Source organism: Mytilus edulis, chromosome 11 (genome assembly GCF_963676685.1).
Source record: "Mytilus edulis chromosome 11, xbMytEdul2.2, whole genome shotgun sequence".
Taxonomy (NCBI): domain Eukaryota; kingdom Metazoa; phylum Mollusca; class Bivalvia; order Mytilida; family Mytilidae; genus Mytilus; species Mytilus edulis.
This window is the reverse complement of record NC_092354.1, coordinates 63,193,012-63,219,137: the sequence shown is the minus strand read 5'-3', so window position 1 is coordinate 63,219,137 and position 26,126 is coordinate 63,193,012. Positions and strand designations below refer to the sequence as shown.

Sequence of the window (26,126 nt, the reverse complement as noted above, 5' to 3'; positions counted from 1 at the left end):
CAATTTGCTATATAACCAGTGTATTTTTTCTGACAAAACGGTTGGTTCAATTTTTTAAATTTTTTTATATTTTTGTTAAAGTATTAACTTTGACAAAATTTTATGAAAATTAAACGAGCCAAATTAATTTTAGGGAAAGTGTTGGGTACCACCTTAAAAATAGACAAAAAGTTCTTTTATATTTTACAGGTCTTGTTTCACCAGAAACAGATTTCACAGAAAAAACTAAAAGTGGAGGGACACGAAATAAACATAGTCGACGTGGTCAACGTACTTTGTTTAGGGAGTATCAATTACAAGCACTCAAATTTCATTTCTTAAGAGATCAAATGCCTCACACGGACACATTAATAGAAATAGCAAATTCTATTGGAATAAGTGAACAAGTGGCAAGAGTATGGTTCCAAAATGCTAGAGCTAAAAAACGGAGGGAATTAAAAACTAAAGAGAAACGGCGAAATTTTATAAGAAACAGAAATTTTGACATAAATACAAAGTTCAAAGGTTAGTTTACTCTCTTTGTAGTCAGTTATTTTCAACAGATAAAACATAAAATGTTTAATTTGTAAAATCAGAACAACTTTCATGACCTTTTGTTTATGTGTCTGCCATTATCAAAAGACAAGTGCCACATGTGGTTGGTCTCATTGGGGTCTAAGCGAGACGAGGGATTGCCGATTTTTCATAAGCGTGACACAGGAAAGTCAAATCATTGTGCCGTGAAAACGGGAAATAAGGTCTAGCGGGACACGGGAAATTACCAAAAAATGAGAATTGCTTACCTACATAGTATAAGCGGGATGCGGGAATCTGACAAAACAGTAAGCGGATCCTGGATCAGAACCCTCCAATGAGACCCCCTATGTGGAGCAGAAACTGCTTATCCTGTCAAAGCACCTGACATTATGCTTGCTTTTTGGATAGGTTTGTGTTGCTAAGTCTTTATTTTTTCTTTGCTGATTATTTTTGTTTGTTTTTTGGTCTACAGTATATAGACACTTTGTTCCTTATTGAAGAAAAGGTGTGAGGCTGGGTTAAACATGTTATGTGAGATCTCATTGTTGTTTTCTTTCTTTTAGGTCAACAGAATAAATTACCAAACTTGGATTGTAGTAATTCTACTATGTACATGTATGAAGCAGACAAGGAAGATAATACATGTAGCAACCAGTTTGGGTACCAGTACAAAACCAACATATCTGACAAACCTCTTGACATGATGTCAGTGGTAGGTAGTAAGCTTTGACTCATACATGTATATCATCCTGAACATGCATGAAATATTTTCCACTGGACATTCAGCAACCAGCAATCCATGGCTGGAATAATGTATATTGGGAAATTTTCATGTGTGTCTACTATTAGCTTTTTTTTGCAGCACACAGTTTACATAGATCTACAAAATTTCTCTAGTATTTAAATGCATTGTTGAGGATCCGATCATAACAGTATAATAATTAACAACAACAAGTATATAACTGTCTCATTCAAGGTTAAAATTGTGAATAAAACTGGAGGTGAAAATAACTTTATATATGTTTGTCTAGATCTGTAAATTTGTATACAAAGAAGCATTAATCTTTGATTTTCATTCCGTGAACATTTACCCCTGAAATCTAGCTACCAAAACTGATATTCTACTAATAATAATTAATCCACAAAACAGTACATTATGTCTAGATGAGAAATAATGCAGTTATTTTGTACAAACAAATCACAATAATTATTCTAAAATAAATGATATTTAATTTGAAAATGTAATAACAATTTTGATTGGTGTACATCTATTATTTGCAGGTTACCATCAAGGCAGAACCAGAGGACATTGGTGAATCTGAAAAAGACTCATTGATAGAAATCGTAGATGACAGCTTACCATGTTTAAGGTGAATTGAACACAGATCATATCATTACACAAGTCATAGTTGTTTAGTTGAACTGAGAAAAAAAAAACTGCATGTAAAAAAATCTAAGGCAACCATAGATTGCAACAATATTGTATTTTAAGCTCTGATGGCCTCAATTGATGTTAATAGTCACAAATACCCGTTCACTGTCTCTGCCAACCTGTTGCCAGTAAACTTAATTTGCAACCATCAAATCACCAATTGATGCCGTCGGATCTTAAAAAACAAAACAGTTAGAAAATTGCTGAATGCATTGTATTTTACATGAAACATGCTCCTTTTATCATAAATTTTGTCTCCGTTAATTAGCTCCTTTAATTGTTATATGTTTCTCCATTATATATATTTATTATCTCTGTTAACTGTTTTAGATAACTTGATATTCATTAAATTCTCTTGCTTTATGCTTTATTTGTCCCTATAAAAAGAATGGAAAAATTGATTTGATTGTATATATTACACAGCTACTTTTGCTTAGGTACTATTTCTGTACTAAAAATCTGTAGTACTAAAAATCTACTTTTAATATTCAGTACTATTTTGTTACTTTAAAATTATTGTAATATTTAGGTACTTGTATTTTACAGTACTTGATTTGTACTTGAAATTTAGGTACTACAGATTTTTGGTTACTACCGTTATATTTTCAGCATATTGAAAGTTTTTCTATTTGAAATCTCTTAAAATTATGATTTTTAAACATGGAATATTGTATTATTTCTGTACCAAAATATTTAGTACAAATCAAGTACTGTAAAATACAAGTACCTAAATATTACAATAATTTTAAAGTAAAGAAATAGGACTAAATATTAAAATAAATTTCCAGTACTACATATTTTTAGTACAGAAATAGTACCTATGCAAAAGTAGCTGTGTATAGAATTGAGCTGGAATATGTGAACTGTAACTGTATGTATGATGTATGATAACTGATGGAATAAATGTTAAAATGCTGAAGTCTTTTCATTATAATGTGGAATTAGTGGTGAACCTTTCAAAAAAGAAAAACAAAAAAATACAGTGTTCGTTAACAATTACCTACACAACAGTTTCTGAATTTTGTTTTTCCTTTTGAAATTGCATAGATCTTGCATGCTGAGAATTTGAGAACTAATTCTATATTATGACATTTTTGGTAAAGTCTGACCAACATGTCAAGCTGAACATTAAAACTAAGCCAGTTTGAAAATATAAACCCAATAATTACACGAATTAGTGCTTCATGATTTAACTGATTGTAGCTGCCTCTGGCTAAGTTGTCCTTTGGGAAATTTGTTGGCTATATTATGCCTAATGTATGTTGAGGCCTATCTTAGTTTCAGTGTTGTTATAAAAAACATTTATTTTGACCACTGAATTCTGTAATATTCAGGTAATTGGTTTATCTTCAAAAGTAAAGTTTTCATTAGGGCTCAGTGCAAACTTTTATTTTCTTTTTTTTTTCCTATATATGATTTTCGTTTTTATATTAGAAGAAAATGAGTTCATATTTTTGCCTCTGACTTTTGTCATGAAAACCCTTCTTTAAAATTTACCAAATTCAATTTATTAATAGAAATGGTTGAAGTGGTTTTCTTAACTGTCCAGTTTTTTAGTGATTAGCAATTCCATTTCCTGTATAACCAAAAATATTATAGCATATACTTGTAGCATCTAAGAATCAGCTTGTTAAACTATTACATTATCTATTGTAGAAGTGGTGGACAGGATATGCTATATAACAGCTTACAAAATGAGGACAAAGGCTATCAGAGTATGGAGTGTCGTGTTGTTCCAGAAAATATGAATGTTGAAGATTTTATATTATCTGATCAATTTGATAAGAAAAGTTAGTGTATTAATCATTAATTATACCCCCACTTTTTCATACCGCTGCTTTATATAAAAAAAGTAGGAGTATACTGTTTTACCTCAGTCTGTCCATCCATCTATCCATCAATCTATTTGTCTGTCCCATGGATATTTTTTCGTCAGATCTTTCTCAGGAACTACATCATAAGTATTTCTGAAATTTGGTTTCAGGGTTAATATAAGTCAGCTGTAACGTGTGATGCGTTTTCAGATTTATTAATCAACAACTTCCTGTTTACCCAACACTTGTATCATTTTACACATGATAGCCAAATTGAAAGTTTTCGTCGCATCTTTCTCAGGAAATACAATACATGGATTTCTAAAAATTAGTTTCAGAGTTTATATTAGTCAACTATACTGTGTGATGTGTTTTCAGATTCATCACTCAATATCTTTCTGTTTACTCTCTTTTGTTTTATATATCCTGATAAGATAGAAACTTATTGATTTCTAGTCTTCAGACCTCAACTGTAAAATAAGCATTCTTTCAAATGTAGATTTTTCATAGGTGAAAGCATTCTATTCTTAGCAAACAAATGCAATTTTTGAATAATTTAAAAAAAAATTTGAAAAGATTTTTTTTTGACCCACAACATTGTTTTAATGATTTTATCTTTAAAAAATTATGGAAGGAATTGCATTCAAATCCTGTAGTTAATCCTTGTATTTGTCACTCTTTTTATATTTTTTTTTCATTTCTATGAAGCCAATGCATTACCTCAGTACAGAGATAATTACAAATACAAACAATAAAAATTTACAATATTTACAAAACAAGATAGAGAGGTTACATAAGTTACAAGCCAGGAGTACAAAAAAAAAAGAATGCACATATTTAATATAAAAATATGAATATTTTACAGCTCTTCCATCTCTAAACCAAGAATCTACTACTAAACCTGCTGAGATCATGGATACAGAAGAATTGATTATTACTGATATCAGAGAGAAAGAGATTGGAGATACAGTGGACAAGGAGATGGAGTTGGTAACATTAGCCATTCATACAGCTGATACAAGGATAGGTGTAAGTTATTCTGTACAAACAGTTGTCATATTTCCTGTGAATTCATTGATTTTCGTGGGTACCAATTTTCATGGATTGCGGAAACCGTGTTTTTTCGTGGATATGTGATTTCATGGTTCTGCTAAAGTCTGGAACTCCATGGAAATTAGTATTCGTAGAACTTTTCAATTTGTGGTTCACCTGTAGGGGGTCTCATTGGGGGGGGGGGGTGTTCCGATCCCGGATCCCTCTTACTGTTTTGACAGATTCCTGTATCCCGCTTACACTATGTACATAAGCAATTCTCATTTTTTTGTCATTTCCCGGGTCCCGCAAGACCTCATTTCCCGTTTTCATGACACAATAATTTGACTTTCATGTGTCACGCTTACAAAAAATTGTCAATCCCGCGTCACGCTTAGACCCCAATGAGACCCACCCTGTACCCACAAAACCCACGAAAATTGGTATCCAATGAATAATACATGTAATAATGAATCCACAGTACTCAGAATTTAACATAAAACTAGACTATTAATTCTTAACAATGTGTCAACAACAAATAGAGCACTGTCTGTAAACTGCCTGGAAAGAAAATTCTGTAACCTGTCTAAACAGAACACTGTGTAATCTGTAAACCTCTTCTGGTGGTACCAAACACCTTGCCCAAAATTAAGTTGGCTACCGTAGTTTAATTTTCATAAAATTTTGACAAAATGTTTACTTTGACCTTTATAAATTTCAAAATAATTGAACCACTCACTTTATGGGAAAAATTTCAATGTATAAATAGTATTTTGACAAACACTAGTTTTAGTAGATCCTGTCAATATGATATTGTTCTATTATATGTCATTATGATATATATTTCTATTATGAATTACAATATACGTTGAACCACAAACGTCAAAACCATTCAATCGCGTAGTGGTATTAACTATTTTTGAATTCTTATAAATTCTATATATAACTTTTGGACTAGTTTAAATCTCGGTCTATTTCTTAAATTTATTCTTACATACTTTTGATTTTTTAACCCTGTATGCTAACATTCCCATGAAAATTTTAAAATTGTTTGTACGCACATTGAACGACAAATTTATGTGACGTATAAAATTTTCTGACGTCAGACACTCAAATCAATAAATGTGTTCGTAGATAGTAGATGTTTTTGTGTTCTGTTAAATTGTTCCTTTTAAAATTGTTAAACGATGATGACTGATGTACCCATATTTTGACTATTTTATTTATTGTGTCTGTTTATTTAACGCATCAATGTAAAAATATCGGAAATTGATGAGACTGTCATTAAAGTGAGAGGGTTAGCGCTATAGAACCAGGTTTAATCCACCATTTTCTACATTTGAAAATGCCTGTACCAACTCAGGAATATGACAGTTCTTGTCCATTCGTTTTTGACGCGTTTTGTTATTTGATTTTGCCATGTGATTAAGGACTTTCCCAATTGATCTTCCTCTAAGTTCAGTATTTTTGTGATTTTACTTTTTAATCATTGAGAGGCTTAATATTTCCGTTACAATAGAACATGATTAAAACGTTCAGCTGATTTTTACAGAGTTATCTCCCTTAAAACAAAACTCTGTGACCTACCCCATGTTATATCATAAGTGTTGTTGGTAAATAGTTTTTCTGCGGTGATACTGTAAATACAACAAGCCCGTCTAATGTAACTCCTGTAACAACAACGTATGTTTGTGTTTATTACAGGAAATTATAGGCAAGACTAATAGTATCGACTTAAAAGATAAGGAGAATATTCTTGACTCGTGTGCTGACCTAATACAAGTAAGATTTTTTTTAAGAACGATAAAGAAATGTTTTTTGTGTAACGATTGCATGAAATGCATTCAAGAGCCTATGTTACTGACTTGAAATCTAAATCTTCCAAGGCTTATCACTACCTTTTTGATACACAAAATATAGTGTGTTGATCATCACATTCTGTATACATCTTATCCATGAACATTTCAAGAAATTTATCAATGTAATATATTCTTAGATATTCAAGTCACAAAAAAATGTTACACCTGTCAAGAAATTTACATAACTTTTGCAGGATGGAGGAATCTAATATCTATAATACTAAAATTACGAGGTCCAATTTGTCAGCCGTCATCACGTAAAAACGACGAATCAAAGAATTCAGCTTTATATATAACCAATATAGTACAAAGGTGTAGATTAAAAATTACACCACTCCAGGCCCTTTTGTTTTCCACGTAATTAATATTGCCAATAATTAAGAAGTTCCGGGTCAGGTCCGATACCGATACCAAAAGTATATTCACCTGTTACCTATTACCTTATCTGTACGTTCCGCATCTAACAGGTGCACCACCAAACGGTGTATTTAGGATTATGCTATATACATGGATCATAATCACAGGGTTGACACTACTAAATTCAATCATTGTCAAATTGTTACCTATTGTAGTATTTTAATCAGTAAGACTTTCTAAGATAACAATACAAATACTAAAAATCTGGACTAAAAATAAGGTGTATATAGGAACCGTTTTCAATTTGTTAGCGGGCTTGACATAAAACAGTGAATCAAAGAATTCAACTTTATTTATAACTAACATAGGACAATGCTGTTGATTAAAAAATACTCCATTCCAGGACCTTTTGTTATCCAAATAATTAATATTACCAATAACTGATAAGTTCCAGTTCGATGGGTTCAAACAAAAAGATTTGAAAGCAGAGAAAACTGTGTATATTATAATCGGCATGACTTTATCAGATAAAAAGTAATACTAAAATAAGGCTTGCGCATAGTTATATACTTTAATTCAGTCACGGACCCGCGATATCACGGGTGTGTTCTAGTCTGTTCTAAAAAGATAAATGATGTCATTGTAAAGGTCATCTTTAAAATTGGAGTTATCTCCCATTATCCAGATTTGTAGTAGAATCATCTACAACTAATGCTTCATTGACAATGCAATATTTAATTTTACTTCCCACTGATAAATTATGCGATTGATTACCCTAAAGTGCTTACAAGCAATTTGATTATCATATTATGTGTAACCTGTCCTGCTTTGGACTGAATATTTTGTGAAAATAACAGTTATGCAGACTTCATTCTCAAATTTCAACTCCTAATAACGACTTCATGAATTTTTTTGCTAGTTGGGCCATTCGTGTTGTTCAGTTTTTGAAATATTAATATCACAATAGAGATTGTTCACTGAATACAGAATTGTGATCATGTGGGCTTGGCATCTTGTCCTATTTCTGTTTGATATGAGATAAAACCCCAACAATGGAAATACACAGTACATATTAAATGTATTTTATCATAATACCAGATTTCAAAGTGCTTTTTGTCGAGCTGCAACTTTTGTTGCAGAGAGCTCGACATAGGGATAGTGATCCGGCGGCTACGGCGGCGGCGGCGGCGGTGTTAGCTAACTTCTTAAAAGCTTTATATTTTAGAAGGTGGAAGACCTGGATGCTTCATACTTTGTATATAGATGCCTCATGTTACGAAGTTTCCGTCAGTCACATGTCCAATGTCCTTGACCTCATTTTCATGGTTCAGTGACCACTTGAAAAAAAAGTTCAAATTTTTTGTAATGTTGAATTCTCTCTTATTATAAGAAATAGGATAACTATATTTCATATGTGCGTACCTTGCAAGGTCCTAATGTCTGTCAGACAGTTTTCACTTGACCTCGACCTCATTTCATGGATCAGTGAACAAGGTTAAGTTTTGGTGGTCAAGTCCATATCTCAGATACTATAAGCAATAGGGCTAGTATATTCGGTGTATGGAAGGACTGTAAGGTGTACATGTCCAACTGGCAGGTGTCATCTGACCTTGACCTCATTTTCATGGTTCAGTGGTTATAGTTAAATTTTTGTGTTTTGGTCTGTTTTTCTCATATTATATGCAATAGGTCTACTATATTTGTTGTATGGAATGATTGTAAGGTGTACATGTCTAGCGGGCAGATGTCATGTGACCTCGACCTCATTTTCATGGTTCAGTGGTCAATGTTAAGTTTTTGAGTTTTGGTCTTTTTATCTAATACTATATGCTATAGGTCAATTATATTTGGTGTATGGAAATATTTTATGATCTTTATGTCAGTCGCGCAGGTTTTATTTGACCGTGACCTCATTTTCACGGTTCATTGCACTGTGTTAAGTTTTTGTGTTTTGGTCTATTTTTCTTAAACTATAAGTAATAGGTCAACTATATATGTTGTATAGAAGCATTGTTAGCTGTACATGTCTGCCTGGCATGGTTCATCTGACCTTGACCTCATTTTCAAGGTTCATTGGTCTTTGTTTAGTTATCTTGGTTTATGTTAAGTTTATGTGACAGTTGTTATTAACTTTATACTTAGGACTATCAACATAATATCAATGATTAGTATAGAAGGCGAGACATTTCAGCATTTGCACTCTTGTTAAATTACTAGATTAATGTATTTGTACATGGGAAAGTATTTACCTATAGATGTTTTAATTGTAGGCAATAAAAATATTAATGGAGAAAACAATAGAGTTGGAAAGAGAAATAGTGGCACAGGGTAGGGTGAGTAGTTTATTTGGTAGTTGAAACAAATTAAAACATTTAAAGGAAAAATGTTGGATTTAATAAACATTCAGTTCCTACTGTTTGCTCTATATGTCGGTGTACAAATGTCCCTATTGTATATTATATATATATATATATAATTTTATTTATAGTGCAACCTGATATAACATTTTTACATACACTAATACGAAGTCAATCGGCCAGCCTTTAAAGGCTTACAAAGCATTGTCAAATAATATCTGTAATTAACACTATTATTAAAAGTATGAGATTTATACTTCAAGTAGATTTTTAAACAGGATTATTTATGTGTCATGATGAGAAAGTAAGTTCTGAGCTCTGATTTTTGAAATTACATTACAGGCAAAATCTTCCCAAAACGAATTTTATAAGAACAGTCATAGATGGACAGAACGTTTGTTATCAATAACTAGATCTGTTGGCTTAGGTGTCACAGCATTAATGTAAGTAAATTGAAAACAGATATAACTGTTATCTAATTTTAGTGAGAAATTTATTTGCGCCACTTTCACAAGAAGGAAAAATTCTGAATATAAGTAAGTTCAAACATTTTAAACTTTGATCTTCCATTATGTAAAATTAAGAATGGAATTTATGGGGAATGTTTCAAAGAGATGACAACCCGACCAAAGAGCAGACAGCCGAGGCCACCAGTCGGTCTTCAATGCAGTGAGAAACTGCTGCACCCTGAGGTGTCCTTCAGCTGGCCCCTAAACAAAAACAAATACCAGTTCAGTGACAATGGACATCATACTAAACTCCAAAATATACATAAGAAACTACAATTAAAAATCATACAAGACTCACAAAGGCCAGAGGCTCCTGACTTGGGACAGGCACAAAAATGTGACAGGTTTAAATATGTTTTTGATACATCAAGAAAGTTAGAAAATCATGAAAATGAACTGTCTGAATTGAGTAAGGAAGGGTTAAACAGGAAATGAAGTATCTTCTAGAAAATAAATGTTGGTTTTATGTATGTTACACAGTTGATAGTCATGTACATGTATCTAGACTGTAGAAACATAATACATGCATGCAATCATTAATCAAAGATCAGCTGAAAACTCATATTAGTTACCTCCATAAAACTACTGTTCCATGTCACACAAGGGGAGTAATCTGAATAGGGTACAATGTTATATTTGAATTGAAGAGGAGATAACTCCATGTCATGTACATGTATCTGGACTGTAGAAACCTTATACATGCATGCAATCATTAATCAAATAGCAGCTGAAAACTCATATTAGTTACCTCCATAAAACTACTGTTCCATGTCACACAAGGGGAGTAATCTGAATAGGGTACAATAATATATTTGAATTGAAGTGGAGATAACTCATTTTCATGTAAAGTATCTAGACTGCAGAAACCTAATACATACATGCAATCATTAATCAAATAGCAGCTGAAAACTCAGATTAGTTACCTCCATAAAACTACTGTTCCATGTCACACAAGGGGTGTAATCTGAATAGGGTACAATAATATATTTGAATTGAAGTGGAGATAACTCATTTTCATGTAAAGTATCTAGACTGCAGAAACCTAATACATACATGCAATCATTAATCAAATAGCAGCTGAAAACTCAGATTAATTACCTCCATAAAACTACTGTTCCATGTCACACAAGGGGTGTAATCTGAATAGGGTACAATATATATTTGAATTGAAGTGGAGATAACTCATTTTCATGTAAAGTATCTAGACTGCAGAAACCTAATACATACATGCAATCATTAATCAAATAGCAGCTGAAAACTCAGATTAGTTACCTCCATAAAACTACTGTTCCATGTCACACAAGGGGTGTAATCTGAATAGGGTACAATAATATATTTGAATTGAAGTGGAGATAACTCATTTTCATGTAAAGTATCTAGACTGCAGAAACCTGATACATACATGCAATCATTAATCAAATAGCAGCTGAAAACTCATATTAGTTACCTCCATAAAACTACTGTTCCATGTCACACAAGGGGTGTAATCTGAATAGGGTACAATAATATATTTGAATTGAAGTGGAGATAACTCATTTTCATGTAAAGTATCTAGACTGCAGAAACCTAATACATGCATGCAATCATTAATCAAAGATCAGCTGAAAACTCATATTAGTTACCTCCATAAAACTACTGTTCCATGTCAAACAAGGGGAGTAATTTGAATAGGGTACAATGTTATATTTGAATTGAAGGGGAGATAACTCATTGTCGTGACAATGTTTATTCACAGTGAAGCTGCCGACAAACTAGTTAGTGGAGAGGAGAATTCTCAGAAGGTTATTGCGTATTCTAAGGAGATAGCACTATGCACAGCTCAGCTGGAGGTAGCATTAGAGGTTAAGTTGGAAAGACGAAGTAAAAAACAGGAAACATTATCAGAAGCATCCAATAGGGTTATTCAGAATGTTGGAATAATTGTTGGTTTAGCACAGGAAGGTTTGAAGGATTTTGATCAACAAGGTGAATATGTTTTGAGACGAATGATGTCTGCAATATAATCTTTTTTTTTGTATTTTTATACTTTTGTCAAAAAAGTATTGGTTATATATATATATATATATAAAACTGACGAGGAAAGGTAACACACGGCCAGCGAAAGCTCTTTTATTGAGAGCCCAGATGGTCGTGAGGTCTAGCGGGACGGCTGCAGTGCAGGCGATTTGGTGTCACGATATCACAGTAGCATGGGTTCGAAATCCCGGCGAGGGAAGAACCAAAAATTTGCAAAAGCAAATTTACAGATCTAACATTGTTGGGTTGATGTTTAGATGAGTTGTATATACATTATGTACACAGCCATGTATCACCATCATTGATGGCGATCCGATGTATATACATCTGTTGTAGAGTTGTCACTGACTCAGACGTACTTATAAATATAATTATTTTCTGTGACTGTATATTACATTAATTTGTAGGATCCTTTACTATAGATAATTTAGCTGATCTGTAACAATAACATCTTCATGCCTTATATATCATGTACTGTAGTACGCCGCTAGATTAAAACTGACGAGGAAAGGTAACACACGGCCAACAAAAGCTCTTTTATTGAGAGCCCAGGTGGTCGTGTGGTCTAACAGGACGGCTGCAGTGCAGGCGATTTCGTGTCACGATATCACAGTAGCATGGGTTCGAATCCCGGCGAGGGAAGAACCAAAAATTTGCGAAAGCAAATTTACAGATCTAACGTTGTTGGGTTGATGTTTAGACGAGTTATATATATATATATATATATATATAAAAAGCAGCTGATTCAGGGCATGCATGTTGTTCAGAATCTGGAAAACAGTATCTTTTGAAGTTCATTTTTCAAAGGCCACGTGGTGTTCAGAGAATCAAGGTCAAAAATGAAAGTAGAATATTGCCGACTCAACCACAAATAAATAATATTTCCCAATGATTTATGTATCCAACTTATTTAACAGTTAACAAACAAAAAAAAAGAGAAAATCAGAGGATATATCAATTTTCTGTCAATGTTTGAGAAATAATTGCATGATTTAAATACGGGTAACAGTCTTTGGAGAAAAAAAGGGGGGTCATTTGTTTACAAATGCACGTAGTTATGCAAAATAAATCGATCAAGATCTCTAATAAATAGGATTATTATATAAATAAAACTCCTTTATAGCAAATGAATTTTAAGCAAAAGGTAGAGAAAATAAAGAACAAGCTTTATACATAAAAAAAAAAATGAAATTTCTTTGAGATTTTTTTTCCCTTTAATTTCAAACATAAAAAATGGTCATTTGAAAGATGAAATTAGGTGCCAGGAGATTGCGAGAATGCAAGATTTTGCTCTATTTATGCCAGAGCTTAAGGGGGCCTTGAATGGCCCTCAGACCCCCTACCGTAAGGCAAGCTGTGGGCATTCGGCTTCCCCAAACGCATGTTACAGCCACCTATAATTTTAATTTATCCTTCTACTTCAATTTCAAGGGAAAGCCCTGGAGTTCATTGTAAATATCTCAACTTCACACATGAAATATAACAAAATTGAAACGCAAATTTATGATAATGAAGATTTTGTATTTTGGCATTTCTTCCAGTAAGATATTTATTCACTAGGAAAAAATTTTAAATCTTAGGCATGTCAAATAGGGATTTACTAAACCATTAAAAAATATGTCAGTTGTAAATTTTTTGAAGGGTCTATTAACAGTTTGGATTATGAGACAAATACATAGTTTGCAACATATCAGAAATGATACGTACATGATCTTATTTTATTTAGGCCAGACTTTTTTTATTATCTGTTTAATGAGATCCGCCGACTCCACCTTTCCCGATTTTAGAATAAAAATAAAAGTAGTGCTTCTTACTTTTATTATTATTTTTCCCGCCGACTGTTACGAAATCCTCAGAAAAAAATAAAATGTGTTGTTCACGATACTCGCTTTCAGTCAATTTCGTTATCGGTAATATCTAATTTTTACCAAGTCAATGAAACAGCAATTTTCATTTAAAAGTAAAGAATTCAAGGCATAAACGATATATTTTCTTCTAAAAGATTTTTAAGGTGGTGGCATGCTTTTCATACTTGTTACACGAGAGCGTACATCAAATCATTCTAACTTTCGGCAAAATTAGTTATTACTTCATCAGAACTTGATGAAATTAGCCTAAAGTAAACTTGTCATCCATGTATTGCATTAGAAACGTCATATTCCTTTCCAAATAGCGTATCAAACATTGTTTATTTTTGTAAATGTTTTTTCGTCCGACATTTAAATTTGTAGAACTACGGATCGGAATCGGGATTTCATCGGAAACGGACCCGCTATGACCGAAATCCGGATTTTTGCGATAATGACTACAGACGCATGAATGGCACTGCTGACAGACACAAATTGATCCCAAAAGGGAAAATTACGCATTCCACACGCATTAACATACTTTTGGTTAGATCTTCTTGATTAATGTATATATTTCCATGTATAAGCATTGTTTCAATTTATAGGTTAAAGTTGCTTAACTCTGGGACTATTACACCAGAGACATATATACACATGTATATATGTCTCTGCATACACTAAGAGGTTCCCGACTGGGTGACTGGTATATTATATGTTATTCAGGTCTCAGACAGGGTATATACTGTGACATTCCCGGCTTAGAGTTTATATCCCCTGAGCCGAAGGCGAAGGGGATATAAGCCCTAAGCCGGGAATGTCACAGTATATACCCTTTCTGAGACCTGAATTACACATATATTACGGATTACCCCTGACTTAATGTTATTTTCCAGTGCAGGTATTTGTTGACAACACATATATATTGAAAAACCCAACCTGATATGTTCGGCATACGTGAAGGATTTTCTAATTTGCTGTGAACATAATTTTATCGTGTATGTAATAATTCATAATAACACTTTTAACATTAAATTTAAGTATTAAAAGTGTAAAATGCGTGATTTTGTATCAAACATGTATTATTGACTGAAGCACGTCATTATTTTCCCTCTGTGAGCCTCTGGCAGTCTGATAGCTTTTGACTACGTCACATAGTAACCGGTGTTATGATGACGTTTTTGAGGTTCCAATTGGGGATAAAAACGTCGTATATACCCCGGCAGTTTCCTGAATATATACTGACATCTCTGTGTTGTTATCCAATCACAAACCTCGACACATTTGTAATCCGTAATATATATATATATAGTGTATATGCAGCGAGGTTGATATATTTGAGTGGCGCCATGGATCTATATTAGTGGAAATACAGAATCAAAACATAGTTTTTATGTTTATATTAATAGAAGGGTTAACCAGAGACATATATAAACTATATGTATTTATATTTCTCTGGGTTGGTCTGTTCTCATTTCATTGTTCTTGTATTTTGATAAATTCTAAAAAAAAAAAAAAAAAAAAAAGTCACTTATAATGGTTTTATATTTATTTTTAGTGTCGACTGGACCAATTTTTCACTTTTATTTTTTTTTTATTTCGCCCCCTCGACCCTAATTTTTTACAAATTTTCTCGTTAAACAGATAAAATAAAAAGTCTGGCCTTAGGGACAGCAGAACTGAGAATATAGTGATCGGACAATTTAGCATTTTTAAAATTGATAAATGGACTCAGTTTTTAACAGTCAACAGTAGTTATTTATACAGACAGCAGCAATCACAGGCCTAGGATTAACACAGTGTTCTGCTTAATCATTTAGGATTTTTTTATTTATATTTATACTGTAACCATGGTGATTCATAATTAATAATTCATATTGATGTTTTTTCAGATATTCCATTACCAGGAACCAGTGGCATAAATATATCTAGTATAAAAGATACAACAACGAAATCACAAATAGGAAAAACACATTTCCGAACTTATTTCAATCCAGAACAATTAAAATTACTGCAGTCAATTTTCCTTCTTATACCATTTCCTAACACAGATACAGTGATAGATATAGCAAAACAATGTGGGTTGAGGAAACAAGTCGTACAAAGTTGGTTCCGAAATGCCAGAGCTCGAAGTAGGAAAGAAAATTGGACAGATGAGCAGCAAGTTGGTGAGAAAAGACTTCTTCATTTTGCATTAAAAGTAAATCAACAAAAATACCCAACTCCCAGGAAAATTCAAAATGGAAAGTCCGTAATCAAATGCCAAAATCGTAAGCTCAAACACATCAAACGAATGGATAAATGTCATATTCCTGACTTGATGCAGACATATTCTCATGTAGAACATGGTGAATTAAACCTGGTTGTATAGCTAGCTAAACCTCTCACAAGTATAACAGTCACATTAATGTCCATTATATTTACAAGATGCGTGAACAAAAGAAACAAACATAATAGTCTGTTATACCCCCCCTCCCAAATCATTTTGCAGTTTCAACAGAATAGAAATACTGTGATAAAGAAAGCTAACACATTAAAAAAACTCATATATGGAACAGATCAAAGCATTTATATACATATTGTTTATAATTAGACATCTCCTAATTAATAGTTAATTAATTAATAATCAAAGGTACCAGGATTATAATTTAAAATGCCAAACATCCATTTCGTCTACATAAGACTTATCAGTGATGCTCTTATCGAAATAGTTATAAAGCCAAACAAGTACAAAGTTGAAGTGCATTGAGGACCAAAAATTCCAAAAAGTTGTGCCAAATACAGGAAAGGTAATCTATGTCTGGGAGTTTTCGAAGAATTCATTTTTATACGACCGCAAAATTTGAAAAATTTTTTGTCGTATATTGCTATCACGTTGGCGTCGTCGTCTGCATCGTCGTCGTCGGGGGCGTCGGCGTCGTCGTCGTCGTCGTCGTCGTCCGAATACTTTTAGTTTTCGCACTCTAACTTTAGTAAAAGTGAATAGAAATCTATGAAGTTTTAACACAAGGTTTATGACCACAAAAGGAAGGTTGGGATTGATTTTGGGAGTTTTAGTTCCAACATTTTAGGAATTAGGGGCCAAAAAGGGCCAAAATAAGCATTTTCTTGGTTTTCGCACTATAACTTTAGTTTAAGTAAATAGAAATCTATGAAATTTTGACATAAGGTTTATGACCATAAAAGGAAGGTTGGTATTGATTTTGGGAGTTTTGGTCCCAACAGTTTAGGAATAAAGGGCCCAAAGGGTCCAGATTTAAACTTTGTTTGATTTTATCAAAAATTGAATAATTGGGGTTCTTTGATATGCCGAATCTAACTGTGTATGTAGATTCTTAATTTTTGGTCCCGTTTTCAAATTGGTCTACATTAAGGTCCAAAGGGTCCAAAATTAAACTTAGTTTAACAAAAATTGAATCATTGGGGTTCTTTGATATGCTGAATCTAAAAATGTACTTAGATTTTTTTTTATTGGCCCAGTTTTCAAGTTGGTCCAAATCGGGGTCCAAAATTAAACTTTGTTTGATTTCATCAAAAATTGAATAATTGGGGTTCTTTGATATGCCAAATCTAACTGTGTATGTAGATTCTTAATTTTTGGTCCCGTTTTCAAATTGGTTTACATTAACGTCCAAAGGGTCCAAAATTAAACTAAGTTTGATTTTAACAAAAATTAAATTCTTGGGCTTATTTGATATGCTTTATCTAAATATGTACTTTGATTTTTGATTATGGGCCCAGTTTTCAAGTTGGTCCAAATCAGGATTCCATATCAAGTATTGTGCAATAGCAAGAAATTTTCAATTGCACAGTATTGCACAATAGCAAGAAATATCTAATTGTGCAATAGCAATTAATTTTCAATTGGAGTTATCTTTCTTTGTATAGAATAGTAGTTGATAATATATGTTGGAAATTTACCAGACATGACTATGATGTCATTTTCTATTTTTATTTGCCAATAACTTTATGTAAATAACTTCATTGGAAATTTGCCAATATAAAATGTTGCTGATGAAGCTTTTTTTCCTTATCTTATCTAAAATGTTTTTAGATAATGTATGTTGGACATTTGCCAGACATGACTATGATGTCATTTTCTATTTTTATTTGCCAATAACTTTATGTAAATAACTTCATTGGAAATTTGCCAATATAAAATGTTGCTGATGAAGTTTTTTTTATTGTTTTATACAATAAACAATGTATATTCACTTTTACTACCAACCAATCTTTACCATTCAGTGATAACAAGCACTTTATTTTACATTTTAATATCTTATGATGTATTTAAAAGAGTAGTTATTGTTGCAAACTCCATTAGAAATTTGAATTGATATCAGTTTTGGAAAAAGGGAAACGGGGATGTGAAAAAAAGGGGGGGGGGGGGTTTAAATTTTTCTCATTTCAGATTTCATAAATAAAAAGAAAATTTCTTCAAACATTTTTTTGAGAGGATTAATATTCAACAGCATAGTGAATTGCTCAAAGGCAAAAAAAAAACTTTTAAGTTCATTAGACCACATTCATTCTGTGTCAGAAACCTATGCTGTGTCAACTATTTAATTTTAGATTTAAAAAGTTTGAAGAAATCTTTAATTGATTTGTAAAATCTTGACATTTGTTTTGTGTAAAAAAAAATCATATAATGTCAAATTTTTGATCACAATCCAAATTCAGAGCTGTATCACGCTTGAATGTTTTGTCCATACTTGCCAAACTGTTCAGGGTTCGACCTCTGCGGTCGTATAAAGCTGCGCCCTGCGGAGCACCTGGTTCATTTTATTATTAGAAATCTCATAACAAAATGTATCCTGTAAAGAAAAGTGGCAAAGAATCTTTATTTCAACAGCTTCCAAATAATGTTCTACCTGATATATTTGAGCAAAAATAATTGTATATTTTATTGGTTAGTTCAAATAGAAATTCTATGATTTTTTTTTTTTACATAAGTGAATTTGTTATTCTTAATTTCAAAACACATGAAAAAAAAAATTTCATGAAAGACTGTTAATACATAGACATATACAAAAAAGAAGATGTGGTATGAGTTCCAACTTTTCACAAGAGACCAAATGACACCTAAATCAACAGCTAAAGGTCACTGTTTGCCGTTCAACAATTATCAAAGCCAATACCTCAAAAACAGCAATAAAAGCTGCGAAAATAACTAATATAAAACAATTCATACCAAAAACTAACAGCCTAATTCATATACAAAAAAACGAACAAAAACATTGTATGTCAGGGATCATAGATTTATTCTTAAGAGGAAGCTTCGAGCATGCTTGTAGCTTTTAAGTAGGCTCTTATCAGGAGTTTATGTGACATTAATTATGATCCATTGACAATTAATGTCAGGGCTATTCCAGAAAAAACTGTATGGGGAGGGAGGGGAGGGGGGGGGAAGGCAGTTTTTATCAGCATCCACCACCCAGACAATTGTAATTGAGAATTATGGTGCATTATAGTGTGAAAAGTTGCTCTGATACCCATCACCCATGTATTATTAATATAATGTGCCTTCCAACACCCCTATACATTTTTTCTGGAATAGCCCTCACATAAACTGCTGAGAAGAGACGTCTTAAAAAAGCTTGCAGCTTCCTCTGAGCATGATTGGAGCTTTCTTGTAAGAATAAATCTATGATCCCTAAACTCAGTATATTTTGGATTTTTTTTGTAGATCAACAAAATGGTGCTGTGGATGAAGATGAACTTTTTATTGATGAAGATGATGATGGCAAGGAAGAACATATACTGAATGAGCCAATTTGTGATAAAGCGTCTAATAGTCCTGTAGTAAGCATTTACTGTAAATTCAGAAATTATTGCGTTCAATTATTATTGTGATTTTGTCACTTTAGACTAAAATGCGAATTAAAGTTTTGCAATATTGATAAAATTTCTGTTAAATTCATATGAAAAAATTCAAAATATGAGTTTATATTATTGCGTTTATAACAATGTCCCATTTTTCACAATAATAAAAACATTGCAATAGTTTCTGAATTTACTGTAATTTAGATCGGTTAGATCGGAAAAGTGCTGGTGTGAATTGATTAATAATGGAACAAAAAATAATATCACAATGTGAGACAATTAAGTTGTTATAAGATGATCTCACTATCATTCAATCCCCCTTTCCCACCGGAAAAGAAAAATATTCATATTGGGAAGAGATTTTTTTCCCCTGATATTTAGGGACGACATTAAAAGATTGATGTAGAATAAAAAACTTTAATAAAATAGTTTGGGGTTGGGGTCAACATTGCTGCAAGTTTTGTTAATCTAAAATCGATTTTACATATATTCTTATTGGTCAATCATTTTTTCCCAAATTAAGTTAAGAGGGGGGAGGGGGTGTGGGGTGTGGGTGTCAGTGAAAAAACTACGTGAATTAAGTTTTTTATCCTTCATTTAATTTTTGATGTCGTCCCTTAGGTGGTCTTCTTATTTGTTTTATTGGCAATCATACCACATCTTTTTTTTTTTATAAATCCATTTTCCTCCTAACCCCACAAGATGTAAGATGTATCAAATCAGCTATCCATATAAGAATCACTTGAAAAAGGAGTCTTGACTTTTTCCCTGCATAAAGGTAAATACATGTATCACAAATCTATGATATTTCAGACTATTAAAATTGAACCTGATCTTAATGATAAAGTAGAAACACAGACCCCAGAGTTCGTTACACCAGATGACCAAGAAAGTTCTTCAAGAAGTTTGACAATGTTCACACAGTCAGAAACTGGCACAGAGGACACAGTGTCAAGTTCAGATGCAGTCGTAGAGATGAAACCTAAAGTGACGGATGATGTTAATTTTAAAATAACAAGGTTTGATACTTGAGTTCGAAAATATTTTTTTTTAATTATAGGAAAAGAAGTACTTCTTTACCTCAACTGCTTACGACTGATAAAGTATCTACTAAATGTGCTAAGGGAAGCAACCTATCACAGCTGAACTAGGAGGAGACAGAGATAAAGGTCTCAAGATATAACTTTTTAATCTCTAAATTGAAACTAAAAATAATTTTGATGTGTTTGAACTTTTGATTTTGCCATTTGATTGGGGACTTTCCTTTTTGAATTTTCCTTGGAGTTCAGTATTTTTGTGATTTTACTTTTTTTTGGAACTCACCCTCTTGCCTTTTAACTGGCACACAATTATAAGGGTCAATTTTAAATATTAAAATAAGAAACGAGGAATAAAAAGGAATCATAATTCTTTGATTTTGATGGCATATGCATATACTACCATCCAACTTATTGTCACAAACTTTTTTGTTTTCATTCCTCTCAACTGTAGAAAAATAAAGCAAAAATTTCATTTATAGATAAAAAGAAGAGGTGGTGTGATTACCAATGAGACAACTTTTCACAAGATACAATGTATATGTCAACTTGGACATTCTCCAAAAGAAATATATTAACTGTATCAGAAAATTGCATTTCCAATATAAACTATTTTACAAAAAAGTAAAATCACAAAAATACTGAAAAATCAATTCGGAAAGTCCATAATCACATGGCAAAATCAAATAACAAAATGCATTAAAAACTAATGGAGAAGAACTGTCATATTCCTGACTTGGTACAATACAATACATACATTGAAACTATGAAACCTTTTAGATTTCCATGTATATATTTTGATTATTATTTTGTAGCCATCAATCACCAGATAATAGTCAGAAGGATGAAAGTGAACAAACCACATTGTTTTATGAAAACCACAGATATCAAAGTGAGTATATTATACCTCGGTAAAGTGTTTTTATGGCCCCGCAACTAAGTTTTACCCTTGCCTGTCCTTCTGAATTTCCCTAATTCTGTAATTCTGTCATCCTGTCATTCCGCAACAAACCATTATACAGAGTTTTTTTCTTAACGCCTTCAGATATTGGGCTGATTTTTGGTATGTGAGTTAACTATGACGAGTTACAGATCAAGTTTCAGTTTCGTTCCGCTTCACTAATTTTTGCCGAAAAATTATGGGTTTTTGACTTTGAGAAATTGTTGAAAATCACAATTATACAAACTTTTTTTCTAAACGCCTTCAGATATTGGGCTGATTTTTGGTATGTGAGTTAACTATGACGAGTTACAGATCAAGTTTCAGTTTCGTTCCGCTTCACTAATTTTTGCCGAAAAATTATGGGTTTTTATACGACCGCAAAATTTGAAAAAAATTTCGTCGTATATTGCTATCACGTTGGCGTCGGCGTCGTCGTCGTCGTCGTCGTCCGGCGTCCGAATACTTTTAGTTTTCGCACTCTAACTTTAGTAAAAGTGAATGGAAATCTATGAAATTTTAACACAAGGTTTATGACCACAAAAGGAAGGTTGGTATTGATTTTGGGAGTTTTGGTCCCAACATTTTAGGAATTAGGGGCCAAAAAGGGCCCAAATAAGCATTTTCTTGGTTTTCGCACTATAACTTTAGTTTAAGTTAATAGAAATCTATGAAATTTTGACACAAGGTTTATGACCACAAAAGAACGGTTGGGATTGATTTTGGGAGTTTAGGTTTCAACAGTTTAGGAATTAGGGGCCAAAAAAGGGCCCAAATAAGCATTATTCTTGGTTTTCGCACAATAACTTTAGTTTAAGTAAATAGAAATCAATGAAATTTAAACACAAAGTTAATGACTACAAAAGGAAGGTTGGTAATGATTTTGGGAGTTAAGGTCCCAACAGTTTAGGAATTAGGGGCCAAAAAGGGACCCAAATAAGCATTTTTCTTGGTTTTCGCACCATAACGTTAGTATAAGTAAATAGAAATCTATGAAATTTAAACACAAGGTTTATGACCATAAAAGGAAGGTTGGTATTGATTTTGGGAGTTTTGGTCCCAACAGAATAAGGGGCCCAAAGGGTCCAAAATTAAACTTTGTTTGATTTCATCAAAATTGAATAATTGGGGTTCTTTGATATGCCGAATCTAACTGTCATGACTGTGTATGTAGATTCTTAACTTTTGGTCCCGTTTTAAAATTGGTCTACATTAAGGTCCAAAGGGTCCAAAATTAAACTTAGTTTTATTTTGACAAAAAATGAATCAGTTAGGTTCTTTGATATGCTGAATCTAAAAATGTACTTAGATTCTTGATTATTGGCCCAGTTTTCAAGTTGGTCCAAATCGGGGTCCAAAATTAAACTTTGTTTGATTTCATCAAAAATTGAATAAATGGGGTTCTTTGATATACCAAATCTAACTGTGTATGTAGATTCTTCATTTTTATGCCCCACCTACGATAGTAGAGGGGCATTATGTTTTCTGGTCTGTGCATCCGTTCGTCCGTCTGTTCGTTCGTTCGTTCGTTCGTTCGTCCGTCTGTCCCGCTTCAGGTTAAAGTTTTTGGTCAAGGTAGTTTTTGATGAAGCTGAAGTCCAATCAACTTGAAACTTATTACACTTGTTGCTTATGATATGATCTTTCTAATTTTAAAACCAAATTAGACTTTTGACCCCAATTTCACGATCCACTGAACATAGAAAATGAAAGTGCGAATTTCAGGTTAAAGTTTTTGGTCAAGGTAGTTTTTGATGAAGCTGAAGTCCAATCAACTTGAAACTTAGTACACTTGTTGCTTATGATATGATCTTTCTAATTGTAAAGCCAAATCAGACTTTTGACCCAATTTCAGGGTCCACTGAACATAGAAAATGAAAGTGGGAGTTTCAGGTTAAAGTTTTTGGTCAAAGTAGTTTTTGATGAAGTTGAAGTCCAGTCAATTTGAAACTTAGTACACATGTTCCCTATGTTATGATCTTTTTAATTTTAATGCCAAATAAGATTTTTGACCCAATTTCAGGGTCCATTGAACATGGAAAATGATAGTGCTAGTGGGGCATCTGTGTATTTTGGACACATTCTTGTTGGTCCTGTTTTCAAATTGGTCTACACTAAAGTCCAAAGGGTCCAAAATTAAACTTAGTCTGATTTCAACAAAAATTGAAATCTTGGGGTTCTTTGATATGCTGAATCCAAAAATGTACTTAGATTTTTTATTATGGGCCCAGTTTTCAAGTTGGTCCAAATCAGGATCTAAAATTATTATATTAAGTATTGTGCAATAGCAAGTCTTTTCAATTGCACAGTATTGCGCAATGGCAAGAAATATCTAATTGCACAATATTGTGAAATAGCAAATTTTTTTTTAATTAGAGTTATCTTTCTTTGTCCAGAATAGTAAGCAAGAAATATCTAATTGCAAAATATTGTGCAATAGCAAGATTTTTTTTTAATTGGAGTTATCTTTCTTTGTCCAGAATCAACTTAAATCTTTGTTATATACAATATACAATGTATATTCACTTTTTACTACCAACTGATAAATTATAATAAATAACATTCAGTGATAACAAGCAGTTTTTTTTTACATCTTAATATTTTATGATGTATTTAAATGAGTAGTTATTGTTGCAAACTCCATTAGAAATTTTAATTGAGATTAGTTTTGGAATAAGGGAAAGGGGGATGTGATTAAAAAAATTGGGTTCAATTTTTCTCATTTGAAATTTCATAAATAAAAAAGAAAATTTCTTCAAACATTTTTATGCCCCACCTACGATAGTAGAGGGGCATTATGTTTTCTGGTCTGTGCGTCCGTCCGTTCGTCTGTCCGTTCGTCCATCCGTCTGTCCCGCTTCAGGTTAAAGTTTTTGGTCAAGGTAGTTTTTGATGAAGTTTAAGTCCAATCGACTTCAAACTTAGAACAAATGTCCCCTATGATATGATCTTTCTAATTTTAATGCCAAATTAGAGTTTTTACCCCAATTTCACGGTCCACTGAACATGGAAAATGATAGTGCGAGTGGGGCATTCGTGTACTGAGGACACATTCTTGTTTTGAGAGGATTAATATTCAACAGCATAGTGAATTGCTCTAAGAGAAAACAAAAATTTTAAGTTCATTAGAACACATTCATTCTGTGTCAGAAACCTATGCTGTGTCAACTATTTAATCACAATCCAAATTTAGAGCTGAATCCAGCTTGAATGTTGTGTCCATACTTGCCCCAACCGTTCAGGGTTCAACCTCTGCGGTCGTATAAAGCTACGCCCTGCGGAGCATCTGGTTGACTTTGAGAAATTGTTGAAAATCACAATTATACAAACTTTTTTTCTAAACGCCTTCAGATATTGGGCTGATTTTTGGTATGTGAGTTAACCATGATGAGGTCCAGATCAAGTTTAAGTTTTGTCCGCTCTGCTAATTTTTGCTGAAATTACGCGTTTGGACTTTGATAAATTATTGAAAATCACAGTTATTCTGCTTTTTTTCTAAAAGCCTCCAGATTTTGAGCTGATTTTTGATATGATACATTACTACCATCATGTTTGTGTCCACATGTGCTTACATTGAAATTGCAGATTTTTCAACTTTTTGGGACGGGGCCATTGATGTCACTTTGACACATCTAGTTTTTACGATGTAATGTTATACTACTATTTTATGTTAAGGTTAAGCTAGGTTAGTGCCTTTTTATACACCCACTTTCAAATTATACCCCTGCTTTCAAAAAGGGGGGTATACTGTTTTACCTCTGTCTGTCCATCCATCCATCCATCCATCAGTCAGTCTGTCAGTCCATCCATCCCATGAATATTTTTCGTCACATTTTTTTCAGGAACTACAATACAAGGATTTCTGAAATTTGGTTTTCAAATTCATCACTTGATAACTTCCTGATTACCGAACACTTGTATTATTTTCCACATGATGTTACCAATTTTTGTCATATTTTTTCTCAGAAACTACAATACGAGGATTTCTGAAATTTGGTTTCAGGGTTTATATAAGTCTGCTATACCGTGTGATGCATTTTCAGATACATCACTCAACAACTTCCTGTTTACCAAACACTTGCATATTTTGATTTATACAAGTCAGCTATACCGTGTGATGCATTTTCAGATACATCACTCAACAACTTCCTTAGCAAACATTTGCATATTTTTACACTATTAGAATTATCCACTTTCGTTGGGGTATCATCAGTGAGCAGTACCTTGCAGTTTCATTTGTTACATCTGCTTAATTTGTATGCACCTTTGGACCCTTTACTGTTAACCAATGAATTTTCATGAGCAATCTACCATATATTGTAATGAAAATTTAAGTCTTGGATCTCTCCTTATCACATTACATCAAGTGAATTTGATAATCGAGAAATCAAATTTGCCTCAAGTTGGTTAGAAAAGGTTAAATGCATAATAAAGTTCCTCTTTTCAGTTATTCCAAAGAAAAAGAAGAAAAATTTCAAAAGAAAGGACCGGCCACCATTTACATATGCATCATTAGTTAGACAGGTAATTATTGATTTACAATTCTATAAGAAGGTTGGTTGAAGGGGGGAGGGGGGGAGTGACCTTGCA

At 32.7% G+C, this 26,126-nt stretch overlaps 1 protein-coding gene across 1 annotated transcript in view; it reads left to right on the top strand.

Annotated features, from left to right (window-relative positions):
- The window catches only part of LOC139495986 (uncharacterized), an 87,544-nt gene that overhangs the window by 18,759 nt on the left and 42,659 nt on the right, over window positions 1-26,126 (top strand). Inside the window, exons 9-22 of the mRNA XM_071284414.1 lie at window positions 190-504; window positions 1,080-1,228; window positions 1,798-1,886; window positions 3,605-3,738; window positions 4,628-4,791; window positions 6,499-6,576; window positions 9,281-9,343; window positions 9,710-9,810; window positions 11,612-11,841; window positions 15,629-15,904; window positions 19,423-19,538; window positions 20,373-20,578; window positions 21,412-21,488; window positions 25,984-26,060. Of these exons, the coding sequence (XP_071140515.1) occupies window positions 190-504; window positions 1,080-1,228; window positions 1,798-1,886; window positions 3,605-3,738; window positions 4,628-4,791; window positions 6,499-6,576; window positions 9,281-9,343; window positions 9,710-9,810; window positions 11,612-11,841; window positions 15,629-15,904; window positions 19,423-19,538; window positions 20,373-20,578; window positions 21,412-21,488; window positions 25,984-26,060 (2,075 nt within the window). The remainder of the gene's footprint in view (window positions 1-189; window positions 505-1,079; window positions 1,229-1,797; window positions 1,887-3,604; window positions 3,739-4,627; window positions 4,792-6,498; window positions 6,577-9,280; window positions 9,344-9,709; window positions 9,811-11,611; window positions 11,842-15,628; window positions 15,905-19,422; window positions 19,539-20,372; window positions 20,579-21,411; window positions 21,489-25,983; window positions 26,061-26,126) is intronic.